The 17964-nt window shown below is 34.7% G+C and overlaps 1 protein-coding gene across 3 annotated transcripts; it reads right to left on the bottom strand.

Moving 5' to 3' along the window:
- Positions 1-378: 378 nt before the first annotated feature.
- LOC138703566 (S-formylglutathione hydrolase) lies at positions 379-10417 on the bottom strand. 3 transcript variants are annotated; one of them, XM_069831539.1, is made up of 6 exons: positions 10334-10417; positions 10127-10197; positions 7990-8177; positions 5812-6001; positions 4434-4656; positions 379-4182 (listed from the first exon to the last, which is right to left on the bottom strand). In XM_069831539.1, the coding sequence occupies exons 2-6, from the start codon at positions 10195-10197 to the stop codon at positions 4003-4005; spliced, it is 852 nt and encodes a 283-aa protein (XP_069687640.1). In that variant the 5' UTR covers positions 10334-10417; the 3' UTR covers positions 379-4002. The 3 variants fall into 3 exon arrangements, with proteins under 3 accessions (XP_069687640.1, XP_069687639.1, XP_069687641.1); XM_069831538.1 differs by having other exon boundaries at positions 10327-10411; XM_069831540.1 differs by having other exon boundaries at positions 10321-10364.
- Positions 10418-17964: the final 7547 nt, after the last annotated feature.

Raw genomic sequence — 17964 nt, 5'->3', positions numbered from 1 at the left:
TTTTATCGTTTTGATAGCTACCACATCTTGTCGCAGAATATTCTTTTTTTAAAATTTCATTATGTACTTTTTTTAACATTAATTTACATTTTCTTTTTTGTTCATTTGAATTGATTAGGATGCCGATATTTTAAATCCAAGATTTGGACGGCTATCATTTTGATAATATTCTCTCTAGTGCTATGAGATTCATTTTAAAGTCGATAATGTCTTGATGAAACGATTCTGGCAATTACTTCCAAATCTCCCGTATTTTCAGTTTGAAAACATGGCAATCCTAGTTGATAATGCACCATCATGAAGTCCTCTCGTGATAACTGATTACTCATAGGTAACCAGCTTAGCACAAAGGCTCAAGTAATTTGAAACATGTGTAGGTGTATTTCAAAATTACAAAAAGTAATATTCAAATTTATTCCTTATAATTTGTTTAATGATTCCATTGAAAAGTTTTGGAGTCCATTATAAACTATTTTTTATAAAACAGCCTTCTCTTAATTATCATAAAAATACATCAACTCTGGAGCCAAAAATTGTGCCAACAAACTCCGATTATGTGGATGTACACTGAATATTACGTCAGCTACCAAACTGCTACATCAGTTCTCTGTTTCAAATGACTGCCTTAGCATAGTCAACTTCTGGCATACAAAATGGGCGAATTACATTAAGCAGATTTTGTTGCTAGCTGTGTTGAAATTTTAGGTACTCCCTATTATAATGGAGATATCTGCACAGTTAAGGCATACAGATATCTGAATTCATAACATAGCCACCAAACTAATGTTGATCATACAGGCAAGAAACTTACATGCAATAAACTGATACTGCACGGAACTCCCAGTTTTAATTCCCTTTCGAAACTGAATACAGTGTATTTATATGCTACAGAATTATGAAAAATAATAACCTCTAACATCATGTTATTACTTCTCATTATTTTTTTTATATTAAAGAAGCATTTGTTTGTATTAGTACGAGAAATCCCTTAACTGACACATGATTGTCCCATTACAAATGTATGGTACTAAACACAAAATGCATTCATTCACTTTCAGCAATATGTCTTGGCACAAACTGTATTTACATAATAACCTCACTTTTTTCACATACTGATATATGTAGGCTACTCTCCGCCTTCCAGGCACCCCCAACCTCAGAAGTGGGTTACAATTAAGCCACGGCCAGAAGAGAAGACCAGAAATGTCGAAAAGACAACCTGGTGGCATTGGATTAAAAATATGTAGGCTCTTTGTAAGTTAACTCAAGAAAATTATACTGTCATCATATTAATTGTATTAACAAGTGAAGGATGGAGCAATGGCGGTTTATTCAACAGTGCTTTCAAATGGATGTGTTCCATTGTTGATGGAAAAAATAATAGATCACATTTCAAACTTTTAATTTAACTTCATATTCAGATGAATAGCAGATGGGGAGAGAAGAGAATATCCTACTGGTTGGCGTCATTAAAAACGGCTAAATATACCTGAGTGAACAGATGATATGAGAATAGAAATTATGGGAAAAAACAACAATAATGGCACACAATTTGAAGACATAAGAAAGAAGAAATTATAGGCTGAACTAAAAGTGAAATATATGGTAGGAAAATAGAAGACAAATTAGAATATGTGAAATATCACATGTCAGTCCATGGAGCAGTAGGTCATATTAGTTCAGTTATTTTATCTTCTAGTAGAAAGTGACTATATAATCATATCTTCTATTAGAGTATAAGACTCAATGATTTGTGGCAGTCTGAGTGCTGACTTTTCAGTCCACCTCTTCTATGTCGGCTCAAGAATCTCTTCTCATGTAGACAATAATGAAGCATGCCATTTGGAATTCTATGGGAATGCATACGTTTAAATGATCTTTCCACTAGAAAGACAATGTCAATTTATAGACATCGTGATGTGACTTTCATTTCATTAAAATTTTAAGCCAGTCAATAGAGAAGATTAGTCTTCAACAGTTTTGTTAAATATATTATTAATTAAAATTACCAACGAACACAGGTTAATGTAACTTGACATTACCTATTTACTAACAAGACATATTTTATTTAATCTTTTACATAACTATAAAATGTATCTGATTTTTATTTCTTTGATATAAAAGTCACAATCCTTCTAGTGTACAATTTTTTTTTTCTAAAATTTTTTGTTAAGGGAGCCAAACGGACCCTCAACTCTCTCTCTCTGCTCTCTTGATAATACGGTATGCGGCAAAACAAACAACACTGAAATTATTGTTCATCTGATGTGCACGTTTCACTAGCAACTTATATATCATAGTTTGACATATTGTGAATTCAGTTTGTGTTTATCATGGAACATTATTTCCAGTCATACAGAGTAGAATGTCAGAATGGGTCAAGTTTGCTTCATGTTAAAGAATACCTTGATGGCTACATCAACAGACAACTCGTTTTTTAGGGTTTGAATAGCCTGATGTCATTATACAGAAACCACTGCACAGTGCACAGGTTACAATTTGGAGCACCATGTCTGGTCATGGAATAAAGGGCCCTTATTTCGTCGAGGATGCTGCACAGAATCCAAAGACAGTAAACCAGGTATTCTACAGAGACCACATTATTACCCCACTCGTGCAGGATTTGCAGTTTTTATTGCACCAGGAACTTACCTCTCCAACGACAATGAATGCAGCAAGATGGACCTACAGCCCACACCGCTGGGGAGTCACTTCTGCAACGTCACTTTGGAGATTGCCTAATTTCTCGTGGAACTCCATTCCCGTAGCCTTCCTGTTCCCCGGATCTCATGGCTCCAGATGGAGCATGTTGAAATAACCAGTTTTCAAGGCAGATAACCCACCTACAAATATTTCCGAATTACGCGAGAAGATAACGTCATTTTTTGTGTCCTTAGTTCATCAACATGCTCAATAATCTTCAGGAACGTTATAAACAATGTGTGGACGTAATGGTACACATTTTGAACACATACTGTACCAATGCAATTAACTAACATTTTGGTGTTGTTTGTTTTGCCACATATTATAAAATGCTTGCTTCTTTTTTCACATGACAGAGTAACCAGCGAATAGGGATTATAAAGAATGGACACTTCGCGTCGGTACCTTTGATGTAGCCGGACTGATTTCAATGACCTTCAGGCCAGCTGAAGCGTGAGATTCAGCTTTCTCCCTAGAGTTGGCGCTGACATCACACCAGCTAGCAGTCGACACAGTGGAAATATAACACATATAATTAATACATCTAGGTACATTATGTACTCAAATAAAATAAATTGGATCCATAAAATAATAAATCCGTCATTAACTGTAATGTCTAGACTCTAGAGTTCCTTTATAATGAGAGTTGAGTCATTGAGCCCAACAGCAATTAAAATATGTAATGATTTGATAGCACTGAAAATGGAAAAACAAAACTCTTACGAGAAGTAAAACCATATACCTATATTATATTATATACAAATATTAAACGAATTTGATACTTAATTTTATAATGTATTATATTATTTTATAATATAATTTATTATATATTATCTGAAATATAAACAATTATTATTACAACTAGTTCATCACTGAGAAATAAGGAAAAGCTGTTAACTTGAATTTATTTGAAGCAAAGCATTACTGGATTATGCAATAAGGTAGGCGATGTTTGAATCCTGTGTCTCAACCTGAGAGGACAAAAAGAACTATTCTCAATTATTATCTTAGCCTATGCTCGATTACACTAACCTCTAGCGCTTGAAAGTAGAACTAAACGCTGGCGCACAGAGAAACAAATCACAGGAAAATTCGCTTAGTGTCCATTCTTTATAATCCCTATTTGCTGGAGTAACCATGTGGTTATGTTCTTAAGTCGCCAGGACTCATTAACAGTGCCTATCAAAGTAATGATAAGTTTTTTGCAAAATTTTGTACAAAAAAGAAAAGCTACTGTACATAAAACATGTAAATGTAAACTGAGGTAATTATGTAAACAATGCGTTATTTATTGTTGCTTTAAGCCTTGAGATATCTGAGATGATGCTTGAAATGCTCCCCAATGAAGGTTGCAATGTAGTAATAGCTGTGGTCATAGCCCTCCCTCATGTGGAGGATCACAGGTGTTTGAGACTCCTTGCAGGCATTCACGAAATTCTCAGGAAACAAATCAGCTGCCAGAAACTCGTCTTCTTTACCCTAAAACCATAACAATGTTGACGAATTACTTGCATGTCACAGTGCAATTTTTAAGTACATCAGAGATTCAATCATGATATTGTGGATATATTTAATAGGAAGTTATAGTAAGTCGAATAATCCCACTTCTGTCTAGACTTGAAGCCGTGAGTTCTGGTACACAATGTGTTGTTATAGCAGAATGCCAGTGCATAAAAAGAACTTAGCTGGCAACATCAAGAGGCAGTGAATGCAGAACAAATTATGCATACCTGATCAAGGAGAATTTCAAGAGGTGGTCCATTGTACTTCTTAACTAGTTCAGTAGCATCCCAATCGGCCCAATTCGACGATTCCGACGAGCCCAAATACCCAGCAAGAACTTTCTTCCCCCAGCGGCCTTGAGTTGGATTACAGACGGCAGCAAATACAGACACTGTGCGATACTTCCCCGGATTTTTTAGAGCACATATCAATGCACCATGACCTCCCATGCTGTAAAAAAAGAAGTCCATGACCAACAGCAACCATTCAATGGACTCTGTGTGTTGTTCTGGCAGCACAAGTACTACAGGGGTGGTGACATCTGCAATGTGCAGAACTTGCTTTATTTTGAGGAAGTGACATTCCCTCAAAGAATACATTAATTTTGGGTTTATAACTATATTTTGATACCTAAGATATTATTATACATTGATTACATTATTAACATATTAAAACTCAACACACAGTAAACACGGTCACCGTGGAAGCCTGAAATCTCATATGAACATTTTCAACTTTCAGTAAAGGTTCAATGAGTAACACCTTCTATAGATTCTTGTTGGATCGAGTTATTCCATAATGTTTTAGTTTCTTCTGCACTTCTCGTTCAACCAATACTGCATTCTTACCATATCAACGTCTCAACCACTTTCAACAGTCTCTCCTGTTAAATAAACAGCTATCTAACTTGCGAGAAAAGCAGGAAGGGACTATAGTCTGGTCGTTTTTATTTCCAGCAGTAAAACCTAAAGTCATTCTGGTCACTGGATATTTTGCTTCACTAGCACTGGCTGTCAATGACGTTATGCTCAAAGCAAATGTTTGTGTGTTGTCAAAGACTTGACACCTATTAAGATAAGTTGTTTCCACTATATTATTGAACACACGTCCATTATTCACACAACAAAAATTATTCTCTTTGTAAAAATGGTACGGATAGTTACAAATATAATTAATTTTTTAATGTGTTGACATAAAAAAATCATAAAATCACTACTGCTTGACCGTCCGAACTTCTCACCATTATTTGAGAAACTATGTACTTCTATACACAACAAGCATCTGCTGTTCTTTGCACTACTTTTCAACAGTTAATTAGGGCCCATTAACAATAAACGTAACGATAAATTCTATGAACTGATATTTTTCGACTCCTCAAGTGACATTTTATACAGTAAAACTCTAAGCAGTAAAAATAGTTATAATACAACAGAAACTGATGATTTTGTAGCATCCAATAATGTATTTGACAGCTAGCTAGACTATGAGTATATGGCAATACCCAACCATGTAGAGGGGAATCACGAACACTCTAGGTTGGGTCAAGCCAGAAGTAAGAATGACAGGACTATAGTTTCCTGTTGCAATCATTGTTAACAAATATACCTGTGCCCCATTATTGACTGACAGTCTGGCAATACTGGGAAGTTCGAGTTAACAACTTCTGGAAGTTCTTTAGTGACATAAGAGAACATGCGGTAGTTCTTGTTCCATGGCTCTTGAGTAGCATCTAAGTAAAATCCAGCTCCAGTGCCGAAATCATAGCTTTCATCTTCTCCAGGAATATTACAACCTCCTGCACAAAAAAAAAATAAGCATTGTGCTCATTAAAGACGACGACAGATGAATTTAAAGGTAAGCTGAGAAGACAATCTAAATGTACGTGTCATGTATTCCACAAATTGAAGAAAGACAATGCAATTTTAACTTTCGTCATGTATTCCACAAATTGAAGAAAGACAGTGCAATTTTAACTTTCATATCAGGGACACAGTCTGCAGTCTAATGGACAGAGAAAATGAGAGTGTGGACATTATCTGCCCTAAATTTATGAATACAGAAAAATAATACAAAATGAAATTGCTTTTTTTTTTTTTAATTTTTTTATAATGATGGCAGAGGTACCTGATTTTATGTCATTCACCCATACGAAGCCAACTGTGTACACCAATTTACTGATAGAGTCATTGTCCAAGGTGTGCCATTGAGGGCTGGTCTACGCTACACCCACAATGAGATGAAATGATAATGGAAATTTGTTGGGATGCCACAGGGGAACCAGAGCTTCAGGAGAAAACCTCTGTATTACCTGAACCACGCACTCGTCCAACACAAGTTATAAATTGGGGACACACAGGGGATCGATGCTGGATCCACAGGATTATAAGCCCAGTGCTCTAGTCGCCAGACCACCATGATGGGCAAATTATCATTATCTGTGATAGAGTACAAAGAATATAAAATGTTTTAACTGAGAAGTGCTCCTTCTTTAAAACAGCATAGATGTCTCGGATTAAAGAACGCCTCATGTTGTGATGTAAGGAAATGAAAATGTACAATATGCCTTTGGTTACACATCTGCAAGAATTGTATGACATCATACTGTGACAGCGACGTGAGATTCGAACTCACGACCAGCGTCCCGCAAGAAAGCAGATCGCGCGGAGCACTGAGGGACGGCGCGTGGCGGTGTATTACGTCAACGCGACGAGGGGAGAGTGCGCGCGCAGCTGCTACTTACGGAGTAAAGGGGAACGACCCTCCTGAATCTTCTAGAGAAGTCCGTCCGAACTGGAGATAGCCAGATAATTCGAGAAGTCGTACTTTCCAGAAACTGTGGTGTGAGTATAAATTACGCGCGCAAGTGAACGAGAGGCAGTTTTTCAGTTGATTAGTCAGCCAGTCAGTGAGTAAGCCAGAGCAAGCAAGCCAATCTTGTGTACCGGAGTTCGGCTTGAGTGTGCGTCCGCAACTGTGCCAGCATCCGAAGGCCTGAGTTCGAGTGCAGTGGACCGCAGTTGGAGGGACCTGAGTTCGAGTACAGTGAACTGTCTCTGAAGATCTGTGGTTCGAGATACTGTGAACTCGAGTGACTGAGCTAGAAGAACTGTGAACTGAGAACTGATAGTTCTGATTTGTAAATAGTGCTTTGTAAATATTAGTTAAGATTAACAGTTCATTGTTGTTCGTAATAGTCCAAGTAAATTGTCATTGCCGTCAGTGGAGTGCTATAACGAATACTGTGTTGAGTGAAAATCCTATTGTTGAGTTGAAATAAATTCACAATACCTTTCCATCGTATCTTTAAAATTACCGAATATCTTTCCAAGCTCTGTTCTAAGCATGCATGGTTTCTTTCCTGAGGTATTTTCATGAGTATGATACTGACAGTAAAGTTAGCAGCAAGCATAAATGTCATATTTTTCACTCTTTATTATTTAAAATGTGTTAATGGATTAATTTAATTCTTTAACTTTAATATTTAAACTTTTACTTCCTACATTTTTACTTATTTATTGATATGCCAATATAAATCTCCAAATGTGTTAAAGTAACAGATGTCATTAACAATAAGCAAAGCAGATCACGACTATACAAATGTTTGGCAAGATCAGTTTTGGTTCATGGAAGTGAAGCCTAAATAGTAAGAAAAGCAGATGAGGCGAGACTAACAGCAACAGAGACATGATGTTATGTAATTACATTTTCACTACTTCAGACTTTGACCACAGTCTCCACAGCCTGGTACGCTTCTAAAGATTTGTAAATTTAAAAAATACTCACGTGGGCTCGTATCAGGCCCAATAACAATGACGCCGTATTCTGAGGCATAGCGTTGGAATCCAGACTTGAAGATAAAGTTCTGCTCTGTGCAGGTCAGACCAGACAGCCAATAGATAACTGGAACTTTACCATCTTCGGCTTGTGGCGGTAAGTACACTGCAAAATTCATCTTACAGCCCAACTCCTTGCTGCACACACAATAAGAATTGCCATGTTTTTAAATTGCCAAGAATTTGTTAAAAACAGTTCATTCTTAAAAGAAAAAAGTGCATTACTGTATCAAGTTATTAATACAAAATTTAAAATATCAGCATTTAGTGCTTTGTTGTAAAAGTGGTGAATCTTCGATCCTGCTATGCATAACACACACAGAAAAAAACTTGCTTAAATCATTGAAAATATCATTGTAGCACACCACTCTAGAAACACGGTATCATCAGCACAAAAGCTGTAAATCCACTCAACCTGCCTCAAATAGCTATCTTCTTTTCTTATACAGAGTGCATGACAGATAATTTTCTCGGACATTTTCACAGACAATCACATGACCAAGTGGTACTACCAATATTTTACTCTATACGAGAAAATAGATGTTATCAATAATACATATTATACCATCCTTGATAATCATATCTTACGATAGCATTTTTTCCTTCATTATGATCCAGGGTAAATATGTTTACCTACCTACCTCCTATCTGCTTATGCAAGGCATACCAAAAGCCTGAACAAACCAAACCTAATCCGATACTGATCGCTTATTTTTTGCCAGATACTGGCAGTCCTGTAACACTGATTTCAAGAGCCCTTTGCTGGATATATCTATTTACAATTACGAGATATGTAACGGAATAAGACATAAATTTGTGATATGTTTATTAAGTGTAATTATGGAAATGCAATGTATTAAATGTGATATTTACTTAATTTGTGTCGTATGTACATTTGTGAAATTATTTCATCTCAGCGTTTCATTTGACCAGTTAAACGCAAAGCAAGCCAGATATATGTGGTGTGTAGCGAGATCTAAGATTCAATCAAATACATTTTCTTAAAAGTCTCTGAAATCGACAGAAAATAAAAATTCACATGATAAGGTATGGTTGTTGATTTCACTGTTACTCTAGCAAGTCTATTCCGTTAAATATGAACTTGTCTGAGGAGCGACAAGTATGAAAGTTAAAATTCATCTAGCAAATCAATTTATGCAATGAAAATTCGTTCATTAAAAATTGATAGGCAAACAATATTACAATGTAATTAAACTTAAGCGTAAAGATGATTGAAAGGACTCGCCATTATGACTAGTCTCAAGGCTCTTCATAATTAAAGTATTGTGGAGAACGGTATCTAATTGGCTACATGTACTTACACCAACACCAGCAATGGAAATGTCCGAACTACAACGCTTTAATTTGAAGTGGATATTTGCAGGCTTGGGTTTCAATGTTCCGAGTCATTTTCCGAAATCTATTCCAAGAAGTTTTTTTTTTTTTTTTTTTTTTTTTCCCCCCCCATAGATCTTGCATTAGCATTGAAGCTTTAATATGTGGAACAAGTCAAAATTTTACAAGATTACAATTTTTTGGGCGAGATGAAATGAGGTGAGACCAAAGATTCGTCATAGATTACCTGGCATTTGCCTTATGTTGGGAAACACCTCGGATAAAACTCTACCAGGTACTCAGACAAAATAGGGATCTAACTCAAGCCCGAGTGCATCTCCGGATCAGCGGGCTAGCGAGTTTGCCGACTGAGCTACATTGTTGGCTCTACAAAAATTATACATTATCTGATTGCTATAATCAGATGATTCAATTTACAAACCTAAACAAAATTATTCAACATCTGAGCTATAAAATCGATGGTGTTCGGGTAAAGGGAGTTGTCATTTTTTGTGCAAAAGGAGCTTTGATCCCCAGGTGAATACACAAGTTAAATTCTGCAAGTAAGTGTGCAAAAAAAAAACAAAACCACTCTAGCATTTGATTTGTTTTATTAGTGTAGATGATTATTTGCAATAGGGTTAGGAAGTTTAATTTTCATGTAGGTATCTCAAAGCTCATTTTTATGACTTATCATCCTTTACATAGCACGTAAGTTTAGTTTTAGTATTATAAATTTCACATAATTATACCTGTCATGACTGAAAATCTTCTGAAAACCTCCAAAACAGCGATTACTTGAAACTTCTTTAAGCTCAGACATCTGAAAGAAAGAAATTAACCGGCGACACAAGTTATTTAAATATAACATCGAAAGTTCTACACAACCCTAAAACTAAACTCACACTTTCAAAATGTTCCGAATAGCTTCTTAGCCTAAATCTACCTTAACCTTTTACCTCCTCGTTACAATACTAAAAAGCAATACTATAAAAAGTAAAAACACATGCGAACACATGTGATCACTAACACCAACGCTTCTGGTGGTAGATGTTTGAAATTATATGGCTAAATAATGAAGACAATGATAGATGGCAGCACACACTGTTTGATTTGTCCTGTCACCTATCGCTAGAATTGATAATATTAATTGGATGCATTGTTTGAAGATACACTCTCAGTACAAAAGGTCTCCCCAGAAGTGATAAATGCAAAGCTATAAAAGTATGGTAGAAACACCGAACTGAAGAAATGTATTAAATTATTTTTGTAATTACTAATGACGATGGCAGATACTTGAATGTTCGTTATTCACCATATCGGAAGCGGTCTGTTTTTACATTTCTGGGGGATGGGAACAAATCACCCATATGAAGTCAGTTGTGTAGACCAATTTTATTTACTGACAGAGTCGTTGCACCATAGAAGGTTGGTCTACGCAATACCACTATGAGATGATGATGGAGATTTGTTGGGATAACACAAAGGAATCGAAGCTATTTTGCTCTTTATTACCTGGACAACAGGCTTGTCCAACAGTAGACATAACTCGGGGGTATGCCAGGGACTGAACCCAGGTCTGCAGGAATATTTAATAATTTTAACAATACAGTCCATAGACTTACAAAACAAATTCATAGATTTGCCAAAAATGTTAGAGATTTTCCTTCCTCGACTTTTTTTATTTTACTAATGCCATCAGGTTGTCTTTACCATTTCTGGTCTTCTCTCCTCAAGTGGCTTATGTGTAACCCACATCAGGTTGGGATGTCTGGAAGGAGAAGTAATGTTACCCAGTGATATGGTAGGATGACTACCAGTACCGGTACTGGTACGTAAGATTATGTGGTGCCAGGAGAGATCTTAAATCTTAACTTACCCTAAATTCTATTTCGAAGGAGAGTCTTAACATGGACTCACTAAACCGTCGTCCGATCCAAAGCAACTACCAATACAAAACTCTGAGGATTTAGTTTACAGTTCCACTGCAAAGCTGAAGTGATTGCAAAACATCTTGGAACATAACTTGGAAAAGCTCCTATACATTCTTATACTTGCATTCAACTAAATGCTAGAATTTGTCAAGAAGTAAACAATTTTATCCAATAGAAGAATGCACAGACAATGAAACGTATAAGATCTTTCGAAGTTCAAGAATAATCAAATGGCTGTGAAAGCACCTAAATCTCCTGGCCAAAATAGTATCAGTACCAATCTGGCTTTCAAACGTCTTTCTCATAAAGCTATTTGCCATCTAACAAAAATGTATAATGCAGCATCGTGTCTCCAGAACTTTCCATCTACTTAGAAACATGCGTTAAAAAAAACAACAACTATTCCTAAAGCATATGAAGATTCCACCATATGGTGGACGACCTATAATTTTATTAAATTCGGTACACATGTGAAGGTCCTAATAAGCATCATTATTTCTCGATTGACAGAGCATTCTAGCAATGAAATTCCAATTTTTTAAATGGCCTTCCAAAAGGTCGATCAAAGAATCAATAACTACATAACAACTTGGCACTTGTGGAAAAAATTACCAATGGATTTAATAACACCTGATACCGGTACATTGTTGCTTTTCTGTTATCTATATATTTCAATAGCATTTCACTCTATATTGCACATAATTACTATCTCATTTGCTGGATGCCTTGGTTATTTTCTTATGGAGGTATCATTATTGCTACATTTTCTCACTGAACCTTAAGATGGTGAATCATTTTCACTGATCTGATATTCTTGTGCCATGCTGTGAGTTAGAGGTTCAAAGGGATTGTGTAATTCTACTTCAGAATGAACTACTAAATCCAAGATAACAGATAAAACTATATCAGAGATATTATCATTACTCAATTTAAATTTCTTTGACGACACAGATGTTACTTGTTTTGATTTCATTGTTGACATTTTTAGTTTGGCTCATTGTGTCATTAGAACAAGGACATGTTGCAGACTGATATAAGATTAATGTATATTGATATAGCGTATCTTCAGTTTCCTGACTATGAACAAGAGGCTTGTCCTGTACATAAACGGACTCCTGAAAAATTTAATTGCTTTGGGTTAGAAAGTAGGCTACATTATACAGTAAGAGTTCTGGGGTTTGGGCATAAAAATGTTATTACTTTCATCACATTTTTAGTATAAATTTGTTGACATATTTCTTCATTCTATCTGGCAAATAATCCATTTTCAGAGCTTTATGAATTTGTATTGTGGTGACATACCAGTTAGAATCTTAAATTAGCCTCAGAACTTTGTTCTGTGTGGTTTGCAGTTATTCGAGATATTTTTTGATGGAGATACATTGCTTTTGTTACCACTGATTCACTGGGTTAAGTTGGCATAGGCGTGCACAAGGGGAGGGGTGTAAAGCAGTGCCTGGCAGCCCCATAATGAATCTTGGTCCATTAAAAATATTTAAAATTACCTAATGAAAATATAATGACATCGTTGATCATGATGGAAACTACCAATACTTCGAAACTAATCAATAAGGTAAAATAATACCATAATTTACATATTAACACAGTGAAGTTGTTATTTATTTTAAATACTTTAATAGTTCTTCAATGACATGTATATAAGTGTTAAAAGGGTTTAAACAAGAAGGATGACTGATAATCACAAGGTTTCAGAAGAGATCAATCTTGCACAGATGCTGTATTCATAATACAATAGACTTCAATAAACCTGCTACTTCTGTTTTGTTATGTTGGAAAAAGGATTCGATGGAATTAAACTAAATTGTGTTTTAAAAATTTTAGAAAAATAAAATGTACCTAATGAGGTTATTGACTTGATCTGGGAAATTTCTTCTAATTAGTTCTGTAAAAAACAAATGGAAGGAAAACTAACAAGGAAAATTACCTGTCAATAAAGGAATATATGGCAAAGTGACTAAGTCTCCATCTTTTTAATTTAGTAATGAACAAGATTATTCAAAACTTACAAGTACTTCGAGGTTTTAAATTGGGAAACATCATTATGGTCTGTTATGTGCATGATAAAGCATTCAGCAGAAAATGAAGATCTTCTACACAGACTTTTATTTCAATTTACCAGAGCATGTAATAAATATATCGTCGGTCGGCGATCAAAACCTCGTAACTCCATTTACAAGTAAAATCGGTTTTTTGCCATAACCTGGCAACAAATAACATATCTCATGTTCTATTAAAGCATTGTGACTCCAGAAGCCATCTACTGACCAATTACAAAGACCTCGTATCTCCATAGCATTTAATCTCAGACTCAAAACCTCGGATCTCCAGCAGACTGGAATCACGAGGTTTCCACTGCTCTTAATCTCAGACTCGAAAGCTCGGAACTCCATTGGGTGGGATATTACGAGGTTTTAAATATCATGCTGATTGATCATTTGCAGACTGAAACTGACATACGAGGCATTGCGACTGATGCTACATTAAAAATATTGTACTCTGTCTAGTGACCAGTATGACAATAATCTGCTGCAAACTTCGGTGTTACAGAACACAACAGTTCAGAAATTGTGCCTGCACTGTATGGAAATAATACGCAGAATAAAGGGAACTGAAATGGCGTTTTATTAGGCCTAAAAGATGAATAAATAAATATATAATTAAATAATAAATGAATGAATGAATAAATAAATAATTAATTAAATGCTCTAATTACATTCTTTTTATTTAGAACAAGATAAATATTAAACACCATTATTATGGTTCCGCTGTAAACTTCGGTGTTACAGAACATAACACTTTAGAAATTAGTCTGCACTCTGTGGAGGTATTGCAAAAAATCCTGTTACAGGCATCAGAATATCCAATACCTCCGTTCAACTCAGTAGTAATACTAAGGCTGATAAGAGCAGTGAAGAGGAATCCACTAACAGTAGTTGTGATGAACACTATATGCCAAAAATAATAGCTTTTAGAACGAAGGTGAATCAGAAAACGAAAATGGAGGGAAGATAAATGGACGAAGTGAGTGACACTTGAAATTAATTGTTGCTGCACTGGTATACATTATTTTGTAATGGTTTGTTGAAATGGTAATGAAACAATATTATTTTTTTTTATTTACTATTAGCAATAAAGTGGCAGAACTTAATATATAAGAAATCAGGATGCGGCTAATGGAAACTGATAGTCAACAAGAAACAACGAATGAAAGAACTAGATCACATGGAGCTGGCGAAAGATGAGGCAGAAAAATGGAGATAGGAAGTAGAAAGATGCATTCGTGTAATGCAAAAAGTAGGTTTTGTAAAATAATTTCAGAAAATCAACAAAAGACAATTATCGATAATTTCTGGACTAATCTGTCATGGGAGAAAAAAAGATGTTTGTAATAGGGCTTGTAGATTGTATTCCAGTTCAGCGTCGAAGGAGAGATTCAAAAGAATCAAATCGATTTTATACTATGCCCAATTATTTTTCATTGGCAGTAAAAGACAGAAAGTCTGCAAGACCACGTTTCTTAACACATTTTCCATAGGGGAATGTGTCTATAAGAAATGGGACCTAAGCTAACTCTAAATGTACCATCAAACCAAAGAAGCTATTAATAGTAAAAAAAGGTAATGACTTAAGAATGAATACTTCTCTACTTTTTCTGAGCTGCCTAAATTGGAGTTCTATCATTACCAAACTACTTCCAGAAAAATATATTTTGAACCAAATTGGCAGAGTAAAGCTGCCCTCTACAAAGAATATGAGACATTCTATACAGAAAAAAAAATCACAGACCTCAATAAATATATTTATGTAGGTATGTGATTGAGGAACAAAATTTAAGTCTATTTTCACCTAAAAAAACAACACTGTCATTTGTGCTGCTTTCGTGATGCAGGAAATGTTGATGATGAAAAATATTAGTATCATATTCTTATAAAATATGAAGCAAGAAAGTCTAAGGAAGCGGACAAAAAAAGACACTAAAAGAGTACTGACTATTCACTTGCAGGATGTACTTCTGTGCTTATCTCTCCATGACTCAGCTCTGTACCATTAAGACGAAACTGAAACTGCATAACTTTACGCTGTTTGATTCACAATGAAAAGATGTATTTTGTTATCGATGGCATGAGCTGAACATAGACTAAATTCTAATTAATTTACCAGTATAATAGTGAGTTTTATTTACAAAAAAGGTACCTGAAGATGAAGTAATTTTGTATAGTGATGAATGTACTTAACAAAACAGAAATAGTATTTTGGCAAATGATTTAATCGCCTTAACCATGAGAATTATTCGGGAGTTTCTTGAGATAGGTTACAATCAAATGAAGTGTGATTCTGTTCATTCTAAAATAGAAAGAAAATTAAGCAACTGGTAAATTTACACACCTGCAGTGTATCTTGAAGCATGCAAAACTGCCAGACAAAAATTAGCCATACATCATGTAATATCTTCACCATGACTTCTTCAAAGTATGTAGTAATGTTTCGAGGCACTTCTCCATTGGACTTATTTCAAAAGCAGGAGACCCAACTGTCGCCGACAATTCGGGAATAAGTATTGAATACAAATTGAATTTGAATTGTGCATGGGACATTATTTCTAAAAGGATGCCAAAGAACAGAGAAAATGTGTCTTTACCACAGCTTTATACAAATTCTCACCTACTTGCAGTAAATAAATAAAATTATGCCTCATGATTTCAATGTATTCTACGACTTCCTGCAAAACGTCAGCAGACACTTTCTTCCAGTTTAGTGGAAAGTATATAATTTTGTATAAATCCCAACACAACGAACAACAGAAATATTTATAAAATTGGGAAATTAAAAATTAAAATTGTCTTTACATCGTTTATGTTAATTTTTTTAACAGTTTGTATAATGGTTATCTGTAGAGTTTGTATTCATTTTTATCGTCGTTAAATTTGTCATAAAATGTACAAACATACCTGTATTCCACTCAAGTGTAGTCACTTACTAATTTGGCATCCACGTAGTTGTGAAAAACTATTGAGATTACTTAAAAGAACATAAAGTATACGAAAGAAGTGTGTTCATTTAGTAAAAACCACGTAAATCCAAAGTCCTAACCAGTAACAAAAACCCGTAACTCCACCACACACAAATGTATATAATTTACAGTATATACTGTTATCGTACATTTAATGTATCACATTTCGGTTGCTAAATTCAAAACCACATCGATTTTGCTTTAAAAACACAGTCACAGCAACATTATTTCTTTCTCCTGTAAAATTTTCAATTTTGGAGTTACGAGATTTTGATCGCCAGCCGACGATATAGGTCTAGCCTACTTAAAATATCAAGAAAATGCCCAACAATTTCAAAAACACCAAGTTATAAATTTATGATAAATTCAGAGGAGGTAAGCTATCCTTCAGCTACCTACTTTCGTATCCAAGTAGGCTACCCTAAATAGTAACAAAAAAAAAAAAAACAAGCTATTAAAGCATCAAGAATACTCTGCTGCTTAAATTATACTATATGGCCCATTCATATTTAAGGGGTTAGGTACCGGTACAGCTTACAGCAGTAAAATTTTGGAAATGTTCAACATTTTCTTCCTCCATTACTGTATCTTGTATAATAATGAAAATTAATATGTGTAAAACACTGTCCTTCTGCTATGTGAAAAAAATATTTTTACGACTTTAAAAAAATTATTTACATTTTTGTTTTCAGAATTCAGTTCACTGTGCAGTGATGAAGCTTTTCCCACATAACTAAAAAACTATCCAATATTCTGTGATGAAATATTTTGTGTGTATTTACGCATGTCATATCTACAATATGATGCAAGATCACTTCTCTACCTTTGATAGATTGTCTGATAAAAAATAAATACATTTAAAAAATGGGTGAAATGAGCATTGAGCGGATTCCGCCGATTTTGGAATAGACACCAACGTACTTGAACTGCCAACATAGAAAACAAAAAATCACACTCAATCGCTTTCACCTTCATCTTGACGGGATAATAAAAGCCTAACCTAACCTAAGTGCATTGGTGTCTATTCCAAAATCGGCGGAATCCGCTCAATGCTTGTTTAACCAAAAAATGGTCAAATATCAGTACTTTCTTCTAACACAAAATAAAAAAAAATATTATTTAACTTATTGAGGAATGTAGTTGAAAAAGCATGATATTGTAAACACGAGTTTCAACAATAAAATAAAAGAAAGAGAACATGAAAAAGTTAAAAAGTTTATGAGTTATGAGGGAAACGCTTCATCACTGCACAGTAAACTGCCATCATTGTGAATTTTGAAATATATATATATATATATATATATATATATATATATATATATATATATATATATATATAATTTTATTTTAAATCGTAAAAATATATTTTTTTTTTCATATAGCAGAAGAACAGTGTTTTACATATACCAATTTTCATTATTGTGCAAGATACAATAATGGAGGAAAGAAATGTTGAATATTTCCAAAAATTTTACTGCTGCAAGCTATACCTAACCCCTTAAAACAGAAGCTAAGACACGTAACCTATAGGGCCTACCGTATATAAAAGTGTGAGTACGGTAGTAACTTTCAATTACTAGGCCCCCTGGTATTTCAGTCTTCTTTATTCCCTTAGATCGTGTAT

This window comes from Periplaneta americana, chromosome 7 (genome assembly GCF_040183065.1).
Source record: "Periplaneta americana isolate PAMFEO1 chromosome 7, P.americana_PAMFEO1_priV1, whole genome shotgun sequence".
Taxonomy (NCBI): domain Eukaryota; kingdom Metazoa; phylum Arthropoda; class Insecta; order Blattodea; family Blattidae; genus Periplaneta; species Periplaneta americana.
Note: the sequence above shows the minus strand (reverse complement) of the source record. Positions and strands in the feature narration are given on the sequence as shown.

Coding starts and splice junctions, on each gene's coding strand:
- LOC138703566 (XM_069831539.1), bottom strand. CDS start 10,197: ATGTCTGAGCTTAAAGAAGTTTCAAGTAATCGCTGTTTTGGAGGTTTT. Junction 8,178..10,126: donor AAGATTTTCAGTCATGACAG/GTATAATTATGT, acceptor TTGTGTGTGCAG/CAAGGAGTTGGGCTGTAAGA. Junction 4,183..4,433: donor TTGAAATTCTCCTTGATCAG/GTATGCATAATT, acceptor TTATGGTTTTAG/GGTAAAGAAGACGAGTTTCT.